Source organism: Pelophylax lessonae, assembly GCF_965119305.1.
Source record: "Pelophylax lessonae genome assembly, chromosome: 7".
Classification (NCBI taxonomy): domain Eukaryota; kingdom Metazoa; phylum Chordata; class Amphibia; order Anura; family Ranidae; genus Pelophylax; species Pelophylax lessonae.
In genome coordinates this window covers 34,152,684-34,170,098 of record NC_138774.1, presented here as the reverse complement: position 1 = coordinate 34,170,098, position 17,415 = coordinate 34,152,684, and the positions used below count along the sequence as shown (strand labels likewise).

Sequence of the window (17,415 nt, the reverse complement as noted above, 5' to 3'; positions counted from 1 at the left end):
CATACATCTAACACTAACACCCCTTTACTTTATAGATGGGTGAAATATCAGTGCCCGGTGGCACAGTTTCCAAAGTGTTAAGTGTGTCTTATGGTCAGTAGCACCCGTTCTTCATGTAGGAAAGTCCAAATGGCCTGATTCTCACTCAGTCATCTTAGGCAATGCTCATTAAGTCCAGAATTAAGTCAGTGGCGGAGCTAGACTTTAAAAACAGGGGTGGCAAGGTATTCACCCCCCCACGTCAACACCGGTGATGGGGCATTGTCCCCCCCCACGTCAACAACGGTGATTGGGCACTTGCCCCCCCCCCACCGTCAACACCGTTGATGGGGCACTGTTCCTCCCCCCCCCCCCCCCCCCCGGCAACACCAGAGATGGGGCACTGTTTGGGAGTAAAATCATTGAAAGTAACACTTGCAGGGCACATAATGCTCCCAGTACTTTTATACCAAAACTTTTTTTTTTTTGTTAATTAGATAATATAATAAACGCTTATCCAGATAAAATAGTTAATATTTCTTATAAAGTGCAATATTATAATAGAAAAATAAGTGAATAAAAATGTCCGTGTCAGCCAGAGATATAAAATAGGTAGCATAGAAAGACCCATTATATGTGCTTTGTGCTATACGGACGTTTTTAATCACTTATTTTTCTATTATAATATTGCACTTTATAAGGAATATTAACTATTTTATCGGGATAAGTACCGGTATATATTCTGTTTTTTGGCGCGCTGCATTGATTCTTGCATGGACACTGTACAGCTATAGCGCTGTAAGGGGCAGCTCGGCACTCACGTGATCGGCTGCTGCTTTTCTCCTCTCTCTCCGCCCTTGATCTGATTCACTCCCTCACTGACGTCAGCAAGAAGGCGGAGAGGAAAGGAGGAGAGAGGGGGCGGTCATGTAAGCGCCGAGCTCTGAGACACAGTGTGTGCAGCCGGCGACTTTACAGAGGAGACGGCGCTGACAGGCGGGGAAAGTCCAGAACGCAGCGCAACTAATTGACGGAGCAACTAATCGATAATGACAATCGTTTACAATGACTTTCATTATCGATTATTATCGATTTCGTCGATTAGTTGTTTCAGCGATAAATCAAACAGTGTAATGTTTTCAGCGGGGTGGCAAGGACTTCGTCTTGGGTGGCAATTGCCACCCCAGCTAGCCCTCTGGGCTCCGCTACTGATTAAGCTGTGTATGGCCTTATATATTGCTGCTCAGTTTCTTTTACTAACCATTTTTTGTGACATTGCTAAGTGACTGCCCTCTATTGTGACATCAGCGTAGAGTAATGGCACTCTATTTCACGTTCAATAGAGAAAGAGAGAAAAAGATACTGCTTTCTGCTCCCACTGACCACAGCCCAGCCTCCCTAAAGTTTGAAGAACAGTAAACTGGCTTTTAGTTCATAAAGTTTGGAGACCCCTGCTCTAGTGGGACCTCATGCTAAAGTGACTGCACTCCATTGGGACCTTATGGTAGACTGAATCCAGTCTACTGGGACTTCACATTGGATTGACTGCACTCTAGTGGGACCTCACGGTAAAGTGACTGTTCTCCATTGGGGCCTCACGGTAGACTGACTGCATTCTAGCGAGACCTCACAGTAGAGTGACAGCACTATTTTTATCTTTTCATAAATAAACTAAATGCTATTGGGACCTTGAAGTAGAATGACTGTATTCTTTTGGGACCTCATAGTAGACTGGCCGAACTGTACAGTAAAAGCACAAAATTGTTTTTATTTGACTTTCTTTTCTGCTGCCCAAACAGGGGATCAGATAATATAAGAAGTTATCCTGACTCCTGGCACCCAAGTCTAATTTTGCCCAGAGCATGCACTTTAAGGGCCTATGTTGAGGCTTCTAGCTGCTGAGAGTATTCTGAATTCTTATAGACTTGTATGGGAATGGAAAATTTATCTTGATTTGCACTAAAGTCCATCGACACAGGGCCTAAGGCATGCAAAATTGGCCTCTGTTAAAAAAAAACAAAATATGTATTAATTTTGAATGAGGGGCCTTTTTGCATGCCTGTAGTGTTAGTTAGCAATCCTTACATGTTGCTGCAATTAAAACCCTGCTACCTTTTTACTATCGAAAAGAGAAAGTTTAAAATTTGATTGACTACTGTATTATCTTATCAGAACCTGTGCATGGAGTTGATCCTACTGATTTATATACACTATATTGTCAAAAGTATTGGTACACCTGCCTTTACACGCACATGAACTTTAGTGACATCCCAGTCTTAGTCCGTAGGGTTCAATAGTGTGGTTTTAGTTGGCCCACCCTTTGCAGCTATAACAAATTCAACTCTTCTGGGAAGGTTGTCCACAAGGTTTAGAAGTGTGTCTATGGGAATGTTTGACCATTCTTCTAGCAGCACATTTATGAGGTAAGGCACTGATGTGGACAAGAAGGCCTGGAGCACAGTTTCCGCTCTAACTCATCCCAAAGGTGTTCTATTGGATTGAGGTCAGGACAGTCAAGTTCCTCCACCCCAAACTCTCTCATCCATGTCTATATGGACCTTGCTTTGTTCACTGGTCCAAATAATTTGGTGGAGGAGGGATTATGGTGTGGGTTTTTTTTCAGCAGTTGGGCTTGGCCCTTTAGTTGTAGTGAAGGGAAGTCTTAAGGCGTCAGCATACCAAGATATTTTGGACAATTTCATGCTCCCAACTTTGTAGGAACAGTTTGGGGATGGCCCCTTCCTGTTCCAACATGACGGCGCACCAGTGCACAAAGCAAGGTTTATAGAGACATGGATGAGAGAGTTTGGGGTGGAGGAACTTGATTGGCCTGCACCTCAACCAAATAGAACACCTTTGGGATGAATTCGAGCAGAGACTTGGAGCCAGGCCTTCTCTTCAACATCAGTGCCTGACCTCACAAATACGCTTCTGGAAGAATGGTCAAACATTCCCATGGACACACTCCTAAACCTTGTAGACAGCCTTCCCAGAAGAGTTGAAGCTGTTATAGCTGCAAAGGGTGGGCCAACTCAATATTGAACCCTGTGGACTAAGACTGGGATGCCATTAAAGTTCATGTGTGTGTAAAGGCAGGCGTCCCAATACTTTTGGTAATATAGTGTACAACGTATATGTTGCAGTTCTCATTAGAGATGCCACCACCGGTCACATATACAAAATCTGCCCTGTTTATGGACAGCCTTAAATTGGAGATCCGTCCACTTTTGTTTTACTTTCTAATGGAGTGGGAAAAGTTAAAACATTTCTGTCCTGAGACTATTGACAGTGGTGAGTGATGAGAAACCCAATTTTTTTTCAGCTGTCGCCAGAAACACAGTAGATGGGAAATCTCCCAATGGGGACACTTGTTCTGGTGACTGCTGTCAAAGATGGGATTTTCCTTCAATTAAGAGAAATTTCCTCTTTTGGGACAGGAATTGAAAGAAAATATCACCAGTCGAAATGCAGATAACAATCAAAGCAATTCTATTTTTTTTTACCACTCTTCTTATCTTAAACTAGAAAAAGGTTTGGGCTGGAGTTCTATTTTAGGTCCACATTAGCCACATTGGGCTTTAGCCTAGGACAGCCTAGCCAAGGGGCATTCTATATTAAATTGTTGCTGACTCTTGTTTTTCCTCCTCTCTCATAGTCCCCACCTGCCAGCGTATGCACCTGAAGCTGGAGAACGGGCAGGTGGATGTCAGCGCGATGGGCCGAGTACCAATGGAAGGCACAAGCATCCGGTTCCGATGTGACCCAGGCTTCCTGCTGGTGGGCTCCAGTCACAGCATGTGTACCAAAGCGGGGAAGTGGGACCACCCCAAACCTACCTGCCAAGGTGAGATAAGAAAGGAGGTGAAACTTTTTGATGGTATAATGGGGGGGACCAAGCTGGATGTTCTAAGGCAGGGGTGGGGAACCTTTTTTTCTGCCAAGGGCCATTTGGATATTTATAACATAATTCGGGGGCCGTACAAAACTATCAACTTAAAAAGTAGCCTGTTATATTTGGTCAAACATTTAATTAATTCACTCCTAATGTAATGGCTGGAACTGCTTCTCTTTGGAGAGTGTGTGATGTTAGCTGGTATTAATGATGCTGCTACTCACAACTGGTTATCCAGGTTTGCGTTGGTCAGTCTGGAGCGCAGTCGACTCTTTGCGGTGGTAAGTTTTGAAAAGAACTGCTGGTGGGTACTGCTGGCTGGTACTGTTTTTGGGAAATAATGGCTGGTACTGCAGTGGGTACTGCTGGCTGGCACTGCAGTGGGTACTGCTGGCTGGTACTGCTGTGTGTACTGCTGGCTCAGGCTGGTATTGCTGGCTGGTACTACTGGCTCAGACTGGTACTGCTGGTGGTAAATACTGGTTGGTACTGCTGTGGGTACTGCTGGCTGGTACTGCTGTGGGCACTGCTGACTCGGGCTGGTATTGCTGGCTGGTACTGCTGGCTCAGGCTGGTACTGCTGGTGGGAAATACTGGCTGGTACTGCTGTGGGTACTGCTGGCTGGTACTGCTGGCTCAGGCTGGTATTGCTGGCTGGTACTGCTGGCTCAGGCTGGTACTGCTGGTGGGAAATGCTGGTGTGAGACTCAGGAGCGGCGCCGCACTGGAGGAAGATAGATGCGATGCTTCCTTTATTGGTCACAGGCAGAGTGCATTTGATATCACTCTGCCTGTGGCACAGACTGTCAGTATGGAGCTGGAACTATACAGAAAACATTGTCTCCGTTCTGACAGCTCAGCTGAGAGACACAGACTCAGCGGCAGCCTGGGGGGCCGGACCAAATGATTTTGCGGTATTAAGGGTACCACAGACATATACCCAATATTTCGTCCCTGTAGCTAAGACATCAAGAAGTCTGAATCAGGAAAATCTCAATGTATAGAGGATGCATGCTGTGCGGCACAGTTTAACCACTTTGCCGCTGCTCACTAGAGCTCTACTGCGGCAAAGCGGCTCGATAACGTCTGGCGACGTAGACCTACGTCGCCAGACATTCTCCTCTCTCGGTGGCGCGCACGCGCTGCCGGAGGCTCGCTCCCGCTGTATTCAGTCACAGCGGGAGTCGAGCCAGGGGAGGAGCGGCGGTGATCCCGCTGCTCTTCCCCGATCGTCGGGGAATCAAGTGTGGAGATCCGCCTGCTTGAGTCAACACAACCGGGCGGATCTCCTAAGTGACAGGCAGGGTCAGATTGCAGGGTTCAGCATAGCTGAACCTGCGATCTGTCCCTGTGTCACATAGTCCCCTCCCCCCACACACGTCAGTAAGCACCAGGCATACATTAACCCCTTGATCACCAATAAAAATTAACCCCTTCCCTGCCAGTGTCATTTTTACAGTAACAGTGCATATTTATAGCACTGATTACTGTAGTAATGTCACTGGTACCCCCAAAAGTGTCAAAAATGTCAGTCAAGGGTCCGATCTGTCCGCCGCAATGTCGCAGTCCCGCAAAAAAAAAAACAAATCGCAGATCGCTGCCATTACTCGTTAAAAAAAAAAACACCAAAAATGACAGAAATCTTTCCCTTAGATATTAAACGCAATAACTTTTGCGCAAACCAATCAAAATACGCTTATTGCGATTTTTTTTACCAAACATAGGTAGCAGAAAACAAATTGCCCAAAAATTTAAAAAAATTTAGATTTTTACATTTTTTTGGGGGGGAATTTCATATAAAAAAATGTGAAAAATATTGTTATTTTTTAAAAATTTACGCTTTATTTTTGTTTATAGCACAAAAAGTAAAAATCGCACAGGTGATTAAATACCACCAAAAGAAAGCTCTGTTTGTGGGAAAAAAAGGACGTAAATGTCGTTTGGGCACGGCGTCGCACGACCGCGCAATTGTCAGTTAAAGTCGCACAGTGCCGAATCGCAAAAAGTGGCCCAGATGTAAGACAGCAAAATCCTCGGGTGTTAAAGTGGTTAATGGGAAGTGGCAGCACATCTCGTGTTCAAGCTTTTGAAGAGTAAGCAGCAGTTACATCAATAATGTATTCATCTTTAAAATTAACCTCTGAAAACACGTTAGGAAACAACAATGCTGAGCAGGAATGCAGGGCTTACATACAAAACAGAATTTTATCCGATGAGACCCTTCCTAAGCTAAGCTCCTGTGTGGAATACCTTCCAGCAGGCCAGGCACTGGAGATGTGGTCTGTGACCTTTCCTGAGCTATCCATTGTTGTCCCCATACCTAGACCTAATCTGTCCAATTAACGGGTTCCTATACCTGCCTATTAATTCCTTCACTACCGGGTGCACCTCTGATGCAAATGGAGCTAAATTTAGTCCCCTGCATCCAAAATGACTTCTTAAATTTTATGAGAACTTTGCTATTGGTAGACACAGGCTACCAAAAAAGGCATCTGTAGCCCATGGCAGAGGACACATTGGTTCAATGCTGGACTTCCTCTAACACCTGTGGTAGGTGGCAGTCTTGTGACAATTTTGTTTGCTGCTGGAAAGGAAACAAGGAAGGGACACCAGATTGCCAAATCACTCCCAGCACTGCTAACCCGACAGAGACAGAGCAAAAGCAAGCAGCATCCTTTGGCTGATCAACCTGCTGGCCTAAGCAAGCATAGATCATGTTTTTGCCTGGGTGGTTCAGCTCTCTCAAAATATAAGATAGTTTATCTAGCTGACATCCCAAGGTTTGAAAAAAATATATCAATATATATTTTGTAGTAACTCACAGTGCAAGGGTCAGGAGTAAGTAACACACAGAATACAGGGGTTAGGAATAAGTAACACACATTGCAGGGGTCAGGAGTAACGTAGTGTTCAGGGGTCAGGAGTAAGCAACACACAAAGTACAGGGGTTAGGAGTAAGTAACACAGAGTGCAGGGGTCAGGAGTAACATAGTGTGTAGGGGTCAGGAGTAAGTAACACACAGAATACAGGGGCTAGGAATAAGTAACACACAGTGCAGGGGTCAGGAGTAACATAGTGTGCAAGGGTCAGGAGTAAGTAACACACAAAATACAGGGGTTAGGGGTAAGTAACACAGAGTGCAGAGGTCAGTAGTAAGTAACACACAAAGTACAGGGGTTAGGAATAAGTAACACACAGTGCAGGGGTCAGGAGTAATGTAGCGCGCAGGGGTCAGGAGTAAGTAACACATAAAGTACAGGGGTTAGGAGTAAGTAACACAGAGTGCAGGGGTCAGGGGTAAGTAATGCAGTGTGCAGGGGTTAGGAGTAAGAAACGTGCAGTGCACAGGGATTAGGTGTAAGTAACACAGAATGTAAGGGTCGGGAGTAAGTAATGCAGTGTGCAGGGATCAGGTGTAAGTAACACACAAAGTACAGATGGTAGGAGTAAATAACACAGAGTGTAGGGGTCAGGAGTAAGTAATGCAAGTAACGCAGTGTACAGGGTTCAGGAGTAAGTAACACACAAAGTACATATGGTAGGAGTAAATAACACAGAGTGTAGGGGTCAGGAGTAGGTAATGCAAGTAGTGCAGTGTGCAGGGTTCAGGAGTAAGTAACACTCAATGTGCAGAGGTTAGAAGTAAGTAACACAGAGTGTAGGGGTCAGTAGTAAAAAAAATGTACAGGGGTTAGGACTATGTAACACAAAGTGTAAGGGTCAGAAGTAAAAAAATGCACAGAGTACAGGGATTAGGAGTAAGTAACACAGAGTGTAGGGGTCAGGAGTAAGTAAAATATTGTGTAGGGGTCAGGAGTAAGTAACGTACAAAGTACAGTGGTTTTAGGTAAGTAACAAAAAGTGTAAGGATTTGAAATAAGAAACGTACAATGTACCGAGGTTAGGAGTAAGTAACATAGAGTGTAAAGGTCAGGAGTAGGTAATACAGAGTACAGGGGTTAGTACTATGTAACACAATGTAAGGGTCAGGAGTAAGTAGCACAGTGTAGGGGTCAGGAGTAAGCAATTCTAAGTGCAGAGGTCAGTAGTGTGTAACAGAGTGCAGAGGTCACCAGTAAGTAATGTTATTTGTCACCCCACATTCAGGACACCCACCAGTTGTCACCCAAACATTCAGAACACCCCAACGATGCTTTAGGCAGGGTACCCTTCTCAGCACCCCTTTCCCCATGAATTGATGACCGCTCCCTCCTAAGCTGTCAGACTGTGGGGAAAGCGGAAGGCCAGGCTGGACTGGGTGCTTTTTTAGTTGTAGAAGGGGGTGGAATGGAATTACGGTTTGGGTCATCTTTATGAGTGGAGTGAACTCATAGTTGAAAACTTTCACACGACATTTGCCAGGCTGCTGTTGCTGTGCTGTGGGCACTTTTGGACTGGTGGGTTTGGACCCCTTTCCCCTGTATCTATGCCCTCAGTGCACAGCAGCGATAGTCAAGGTGTCCGTACACGGACACTGGTGTTCGTGAGCTCTTCTTGCAGAGTCCACAAGGCGAGCTCCTTGCGAGTCTAATCCAACTCCCCCGCCACTGCCCGCTGCTTGGTAAAACCGCCGGCAACCAATAAGGTGCTCACTGCTTGCATTGCCCTGCCCCCAGGCCCCGACCTTCAGAGGAGGAGATCAGAACTTCCTCCTTTAACCTACCCGTGCCCGCCAGTCTCAGTGCACAGCATGCCCCGGGCCCCAGCTTCCTTGTTGAGTGAGTCACGTATGTCAGTCTGTCTGTGTCCTATTCCTAAGCTCCATTACTAAGAATTGGATCATAGCGGTCAATGGGGGGCCCTTCTGTAAAGGTAGATCTATGGGGACCCTTGTCTAAAGAGGGATCTATTGGGACCCTTCTCTAAAGGGGGAACTATGGGGACTCTGGCCTGCTCTAAAGGGGGATCTATGGGGACCCTGCTCTAAAGGGGGATCTATGGGGGACCCTGCTCTAAAGGGGATCTAGGGGGACCCTACTCTAAAGGGAAATCTATGGGGACCCTGCTCTATAGAGGAATCTATGGGGACCCTGCTCTAAAGGGGGATCTATGGGGACCCTGCTCTAAAGGGGGATCTATGGGGACCCTGCTCTAAAGGGGGATATATGGGGACCCTGCTCTAAAGTGGGATCTATGGGGGACCCTGCTCTAAAGAGGGATCTACGGAGACCCTGCTCTAGAAGGGGAATCTATGGGGACCCTGCTCTAATGAGGGATCTATGGGGACCCTGCTCTAATGAGGGATCTATGGGGGCCCTGCTCTAATGAGGGATCTATGGGGACCCTGCTCTAATGAGGGATCTATGGGGGCCCTGCTCTAAAGGGGGATCTTTTAGAGCAGGCCAGGGTCCCCGTAGATCCCCTTTTGGAGCAGGGTCACCAAAGATCCTCCTTTAAAGCAGGGTCCCCAAAGATCCCCCTTTAGAGCAGCGTCCCCATATATCCCCCTTTCGAGCAGGCCAGGGTCCCCATAGATTCCCCTTTAAAAAATGGTCCCCATAGATCCCCCTTTAGAGAAGGGTCCCCAAAGATCCCCCTTTAGAGAAGGGCCTTAACCTTAGTAGAGAGCAGTGTTTTTTGATGGTTTTAATTTGAAATGTACCTTGGTGTCCTTCACTAAGGCTTGTACTTTGTTAAATGTCTGCCACAGCCTTGGTCCATGCCTATCCCTGGTGCTCAGTGTTTTGCTGAATGGAGTTCAGAACAACATACTCAAAGAGGCCCATAAAACTTTCAGACTTGTAATGAGATAAAAGAAAACTTTAAACAAGCTCAATAGCTCTGGCGGCTCTCACACAGAAAGGCTTCTCTCGATGGGCACCCAACAGTAGCTCAAACCATAAAAATACAGAAAGAAGCACAAGACCATCTGAGTTTTATCCCATGTTGAGCACTGATGAAGGAGGAGTATTGTTGCCCTTAAATGCTTTGGCTGTTTTTATATGACTTTTTCTTTTTTTTTGCCAACAATTAAAATGATCTTGGACTCTTTCACCTGGTTCTGGTCTTGCGCTCCATTTTATAGTTGTACAGTGATGGAGGAGGGCACAGCCTAGACATAGATGGGTCAAAATGAATGTGTTCTTGTCATGGGAAGTTTTGAGTCCAACAGTTTGCCCATTTTTTCACAAAGATGTGTAGGCAGGTGGACCGGCTAATTGCTGCCATTGCACATGAAGAGTGGGGCTTCGGCTCTGCTGAGACGGCTTTTAGGAGATGATGTAGCAATCCGGTGATCGCTACATCCGGTCACTATCTTGTTTGGTTGTTGGTAGCAAACTCAGCCGTCATCTGCTGCTAGTGGGAGCCTGGATGATGACATTTGAAAAAAAAAAAAAAGAAACATGCGAATAGAGAAAATCCTGCAATATGGCCACTAGATGGCGATGAGTATCATAGAAAATAAGTACTATGTTCTACAGCTCCATCTAGTGGTCATAATGCGGTATTTTTCCCATTCATACAGTTCAGTTTTTTTTTGATAAATAACATTTTATCATGTATAATAATAATAATATTAATTTAATCTGCAGAGAATATAGCTAGAGAACATTTGTTTTTGCCCCATTCACACACAATGAATTTACATGCAGTTTTGATAGATGAACAGCTGTGCCAATTTTTTAGAAATGCACCCCATAAAGTTGAATTAGAAAGATTCATTCCCTTCCTTTCTCCCGCTAGCAGAGACAATACCTGTCCAGAAACTGCCAACAAGAGCAAAGTTAGTGCAGAGCTTTCCCATTAGCCCAACATGTTCTGTAAACATAAAACAACTAAAGGAGTAGAGCATGTTCACCTACAAAGTGGATTTTCATTTATATTAGTGAATAAGGTGAAGCAAAGTGAAAATTCATCATCATCAATCATATGCAAGGAAAATAATAAAAAAAAAGGATTTTTGCTTGGTTGTTTGTAGTCAGCCCAATTTCACCTCCTTCACTAAGGTAAGTAAAAATACACTGGGCAAAGAGAAAATTTACTTAGCTTAGTGAAAGAGTGAGGTTAAACTGACGTTAATCACCAGCCCTGGCGTCCCTTTACTGGAGTCTGTACGCCGGGGGGATGGGGGGGGGGGCGCCAAGAAGGATCGGCGGTCATGTGACTACAGTGATTAGCTGTCAAAGTGGTCACATGATTGGGATCCGGTCCGGGATCAATAGGGGGAACTAAGAGCTGTCTTCAATCCCGGAACGAGCCCCCAAGTGTAGCTGTACCCCTGTAGGAACCTGCAATATTAAAGGTCCATAAGGTTTTTTCCTGGAATTGGTCTCTGTGCTGGGAGAATGCTCTCAGGACAGCAACACTGGCTGCCCTGTAATGCATATGTGTGGTGTGTGGGTGTTAAAGCTGACACGTGTTATGTGGGTGGCAACATGTTGATTATATCTATCTATATATATATATATATATATATATATATATATATATATATATATATATATATATATATATATATCCTTTTTTTTTTTTCTTGGGTAATTTTTTGCAAAGTAAATTTTCACTTTGTTTATCCTTATTCACTAAGATACATGAAATTTTACTTTGAATGTGAACATGCTCTACTCATTTAGTAAATTGTCCTTGCCAACTGATGTATAGACCCAGACTGGTGAAGTCTGCTGCCCTCTAGCAGTGGAACCTGTCCCCTGCGTCCCCTCTCAGTCAGATGCTGAGCCAGCCAGTGGAGTTGGACAGTGAAGGCAATTGCAGAAAATTGCTCATAAAAAAATATAAGATCTCTTGGATATACGCCGATGATACATCTATCACAATGCATGTAAATATGTAAGACCAAATAGATTACCTGCAATCCAACTGGATCTTTCTCACCGAAAACATTTTGATTGCTTTTAGTTTTTTTTTTTGTAAAATATCAGGATTTTTTCGGTGTTATGTGCCAGAAATGTCAGAGGCACAGGGAAGTGAACTGCGTAGGCGAGTTCTGGAAGACGACTGCATTTACCTAACTGCAAAAAATTCTACAGCACTCCGATGATTCTGATACCAGTTTAAAGAAACCTTAAGGTGGTGTTCACAATTGCTCAAAATACTGACACATAACAAACCTGCCTATAGTGTTATGAGAGTTGTTCGTTCAGTTTGACGTGCGCTTAGCATGTGTTAAAGGTGCATTAAAAAACACTTCCCAAATGTCCTATGTGGGTTACAGTGGCGGGACTACCAGGGTTGCAGCAGTCACACTTGCAACTGGGCCCTGGATTTCCGTCACTGTGTGTGTGTGGGGGGGGGCGTCATTCTGTCACTGTGAGAGGAGGGGCCGTCCCTGGCTCAGAGCCTGTACTGACAGTCCCTCCTCCCTCGCACAGATAGGAGACAGCCGATCTTCTCCTCCCGCCCCTCTCCTGTGTTCTCTGCAGGAAGTGTGAATGTTTACTTTTAGCTGCTTATCTTCACTCTTCCTGCTGTGCACACAGGAGAGGGGCGGGAGGAGAAGATCGGCTGTCTTCTATCTGTGCGAGGGAGGAGGGACTGTCAGTGCAGGCTCTGAGTCATAGCTGTATGCGAGACTCCCTCAGCTGAGAGTACTGCTAATGGGCACGGATAAGTGGCACTGATAGGCAGCATTGATGGGCATTGATGGGCACTGATAGGTCAGCATTGGTGGGCACTGATAGGTCAGCATTGGTGGGCACTGATAGGCAGCATTGATGGGCACTGATAGGTCGGCATTGATGAGCACTGATAGGTTGGCATTGATGAGCACTGATAGGCAGCATTGATGGGCACTGATAAGTCGGCATTGATGAGCACTGATAGGCAGCATTGATGGGAACTGATAAGTGGCAGTGATAGGCAGCATTGATGGGCACTGATAGGCGGCATTGATGGGCACTGATAGGCGGCATTGATGGGCACTGATAGGCATAATTGATGAGCACTGATAAGTGGAACTGATAAGTGGCACTGATGGGCACTGATAGGGGGATTAATGGGCACTAATAGGCAGCATTGATGAGCACTGAGAAGTGGCCCTGATAGGCGGCATTGATGAGCACTGATAAGTGGCACTGATAGTTGGCATTGATGGGCACTGATAGGCGGCATTGATGGGCACTGATAGGCATCATTGACAAGCAATGATAAGTGGCACTGATAGGCAGCATTGATGGGCACTGATAGGGGGATTAATGGACACTAATAGGCAGCATTGATGGGCACTGAGAAGTGGCCCTGATAGGCGGCATTGATGAACACTGATAGGCGGCATTGATGGACAATGATAGGCAGCATTGATGGGCACTGATAGGCGGCATTGATGGGCAATGATAGGCAGCATTGATGGGCACTGATAGGCGGCATTGATGGGCAATGATAGGCAGCATTGATGGGCACTGATAGGCGGCATTGATGAGCACCGATAAGTGGCACTGATAGGCAGCATTGATGGGCACTGTTAGGCGGCATTGATGAGCACTGATAAGTGGCACTAATAGGCGGCATTGATGGGCACTGATAGGGGGATTAATGGGCACTAATAGGCAGCATTGATGAGCACCAATAAGTGGCACTGATAGGCGGCATTGATGGGCACTGATAGGCGGCATTGATGAGCACTGATAAGTGGCACTGATAGGCAGCATTGATGGGCACTGATAGGCGGCATTGATGAGCACTGATAAGTGGCACTGATAGGCGGCATTGATGGGCACTGATAGGCGGCATTGATGAGCACTGGTAGGTGGCATTGATAGGCAGCATTGATGGGCACTGATAGAGAAAACAATGTACTGACAGTATTGCTGGTTCTTGCTGGCTCTACTTTCCTCATACAGACACAGCGTGGGAAGAAAGAAGTGCTGATAATGACAAGTCTGTTTACATGTTGTGACAAACTCACTCAGGACAGGGGCTTTTGGAGGGGACTGCAGGTTAGCCTCTTGCGTACTGACTATGGGCCCTGACTTATGAGAGAAAACTGCTCTTTGTGGGGTATATCCTGGGGGACCCTTGGAGTAATGTTACTTTGGATTCAAGTCCACATCTCCCCAAGACACACTGACTCTGGGACTCTAGGCCTAGGATCCATGTTAAAGGCCTAGCTGCTAATTGCCAATAATGCTGCTAATGTCATCAGACATAAAGACATTAATGAGAGAGTTTGGGATGGAGGAACTTGACTGGCTTGCATAGAGTCCTGACCTCAACCCAATAGAACACCTTTGGAATGAATTAGAGCGGAGATTGTGAGCCAGGCCTTCTCATCCAACATCAGTGCCTGACCTCACAAATGCGCTTGTGGAAGAAAGGTCAAACATTCCCATAGACACACTCCTAAACCTTGTGGGCGGACTTCCCAGAAGAGTTGAAGCTGTTATAGCTGCAAAGGGTGGGCCAACTTAATATTGAACCCTACAGACTAAGACTGGGATGCCATTAAAGTTGATGTGTGTGTAAAGGCAGGCGCCCCAATACTTTTGGTAATTTAGTGTATTTACTCTCTTTTGGTCCATTAAAGCTGAACTCCAGCTTTCCCTTCAGTCTTGCACAGTTGTAGCGGCTCCTCTCATGGACTGATATTGCTTATCTGATTTCACTGCACACTGTGAGCTTCCCACAATGTTATGGGAAAGAGGAGAGAGAAAGGTGTTCTGTAGTCCTGATCTCAGGTGACAACGCTTCTCCTCCACCGACCAGTGAGATTGTCACCCTAGGACAGGAACTGTGGGGTTGATTTACTAAAACTGAAGAGTGCAAAATCTGGTGCAGCACTGCATGGTAGCCAATCAGCTTCTAACCTCAGCTTGTTCAGTTGAGCTGGAAGCTGATTGGTTACTATGCAGACCTGCACCAGATTTTTCAATCTCCAGTTGTAGAAAATCGACCCCTGTGCTACTGGCAGAATCACCAGGTCAGATTACCAGTTTGGCAGAATAGGCACTGGCGTATGGGCCTATCACTCTTTAAGGGCCACACAACATCGGATCAAAATAATATTGATTTGATCTTTACAGAACTGTTTACAAAAGATCGAAAAAATGAAACAAAATCTTTACAATAAAGACTCTATAGAGAAAATCCTTTATTATTGGAAAGTACCCAATAACAAGGTAAGGTACAGAAACCATAGACATCAGGTTCATATTACAGATTGTCTCCTCTTCTTTCAGCTGTCAGTTTGTAAAGAATTTTGGTGCAACCTACGCCTGTGTATTGTACAGTATTTATACCGTAGTAGTGATGTCATCGCCATCTAGTGGCCAATGTGCACACTACTTAGTTCAATGTTATCCCCCTAGAGGGAGCAGGAGAAACCTCCAGAAAATTGCGAGGGGGGACCCCAAGTTTGCCTAGGGGCCTCCACAGAGTTTAATCCGGATCTGTCCCTGGGTTGAGTCTAACGGAAAAAGAGCCTAAAAATGTAGATCAATGCAGCCATTATATGTAAGATCTTGTAATCTGCAACATCTTATACTTTTTTTTCCTTGGGTTCCTTGTGGGTCACACATTTCTGGGAGGGCTATTTCTATTGACGTCCTCCCGGTACCCTGCCTTCCCGCGTGCCCCTGGGGGGCGCATCTGGAGCGCTCTGTGATCGGGGGTAAAGGGCCAATCACAGCGACCCTTTACCTTGTGATCAGCTGTGTCCAGTTACAGCTGATCACGGTGTAATCAGGATTTGCCAGTTATCGACATTCCTCTCCTCATGCTGACAGCAGGGGCAATCTACACAGGGTAAATCTACACTGATAATCAGTGCATCCCTATCAGTGCCCATCAAGTCTGCCTTTCAGTGCCCATCAGTGATGCTTGTCACTGCTCATTAGTGCTGCCTATCAGTGCCCATCAAGTCTGTCTTTCAGTGCTTATCAGTGCTGTCTTTCAGTGCCCACCAGTGTTGCCTTTCAGTGCACATTATTGCCGCCTATCAGTGCCCATCAAGTCTGTCTTTCAGTACCCATCAGTGCTGCCTTTCAGTGCCCATCAGTGCTGCCTATCAGTGCCCATCAGTGATGCCTGTCAGTGCCCATTAGTGATGCCTGTCAGTGCCTATCATTGCCGTCTATCAGTGCCCATCATTGCCACCTATCAGTGCACATTACGTCTGCTTTTCAGTGACCTATAGTGCTGCCTTTCAGTGCCCATCAGTGCTGCATACCAGTGCCCATCAGTGATGCCTGTCAGTGCCCATCAATGCTGCCTATCAGTGCCCATTATGTCTGCCTTTCAGTGACCTATAGTGCTGCCTATCAGTGCCCATCAGTGATGCCTGTCAGTGTCCATTAGTGATGCCTGTCAGTGCCTATCATTGCCGCCTATCAGTGCACATTACGTCTGCCTTTCAGTGACCTATAGTGCTGCATACCAGTGCCCATCAGTGATGCCTGTCAGTGACCATAAATGCTGCCTATCAGTGCCCATTACGTCTGCCTTTCAGTGACCTATAGTGCTGCCTTTCAGTTCCCACCAGTGCTGCATACCAGTGCCCATCAGTGCTGCCTATCAGTGCCCATCAGTGATGCCTGTCAGTGCCCATTAGTGATGCCTGTCAGTGCCTATCATTGCCGCCTATCAGTGCACATTACGTCTACCTTTCAGTGACCTATAGTGCTGCCTATCAGTACCCATCAGTGCTGCCTACCAGTGCCCATCAGTGATGCCTGTCAGTGCCCATCAATACTGCCTATCAGTGCCCATTACGTCTGCCTTTCAGTGACCTATAGTGCTGCCTTTCAGTACCCATCAGTGCTGCCTACCAGTGCCCATCAGTGATGCCTGTCAGTGCCCATCAATGTTGCCTATCAGTGCCCATCAGTGCCGCATATCAGTGCAGCATCATCAGTGCCTCTTCATCAGTACCCATCAGTGCAGCCTCATTAGCGCACATCAGCGAAAGAGAAAAATTACTTATTTACAAAATTTTATAACCGAAACTAAGAAAAACTTTTTTTTTTTGGTCTTTTTTCGTTTATTTAGCAAAAAAATAAAAACCCCAGTGGTGATTACATACCACCAAAAGAAAGCTCTATCTGTCTCATCTGTCATTCAGACTGTGAAAGCACTGAAAGCTGAAAATTGGCCTGGGCAGGAAAGGGTGAAAGTGCCCAGTGGGCAAGTGGTTAGGGGAAGTTGTTACTTTGAGCAATATAATGGAAATACAGGTACCATAGCCTCAATACACACAGGGGCGTTCGCTAATCCCTCCCAAACGCCTTTCCTCTTGTCAACTTTTGCACATGTAAACGGTTCCCTTTACGCTGATTTCTGAGATTAAATCCCAATCTGGCAATATCCTAACCTCTTTGGAGGACATTTTAGAGGAATTTAGACAATATGCCAAGCTGTATACCTCCTCTCCTCCACTAAATGCTGATCCACCAGGCCTCACCTCTCTATTAGATACAGGAAAGGAACAAGCGCTCAAGGTATAGGCTAGATGGGATGGTAGCTGTATACTAAATATGACCAATGCGTCCCACACTTGAAAAAAGAGCATGCATGCCCATTGAGAGCTGTGCGCGAGCTCTGAAACGCGTCGTGTCATCCACTGCCTCCGGTGACGTCACGCAGCTTACGCTGC

The 17,415-nt window shown here is 45.9% G+C and overlaps 1 protein-coding gene across 1 annotated transcript in view; it reads left to right on the top strand.

Moving 5' to 3' along the window:
- Positions 1 to 17,415, top strand: part of GABBR1 (gamma-aminobutyric acid type B receptor subunit 1) — a 330,834-nt gene that overhangs the window by 55,447 nt on the left and 257,972 nt on the right. The window contains exon 5 of the mRNA XM_082263684.1: positions 3,635 to 3,823. Within this exon, the coding sequence (XP_082119810.1) occupies positions 3,635 to 3,823 (189 nt within the window). The remainder of the gene's footprint in view (positions 1 to 3,634; positions 3,824 to 17,415) is intronic.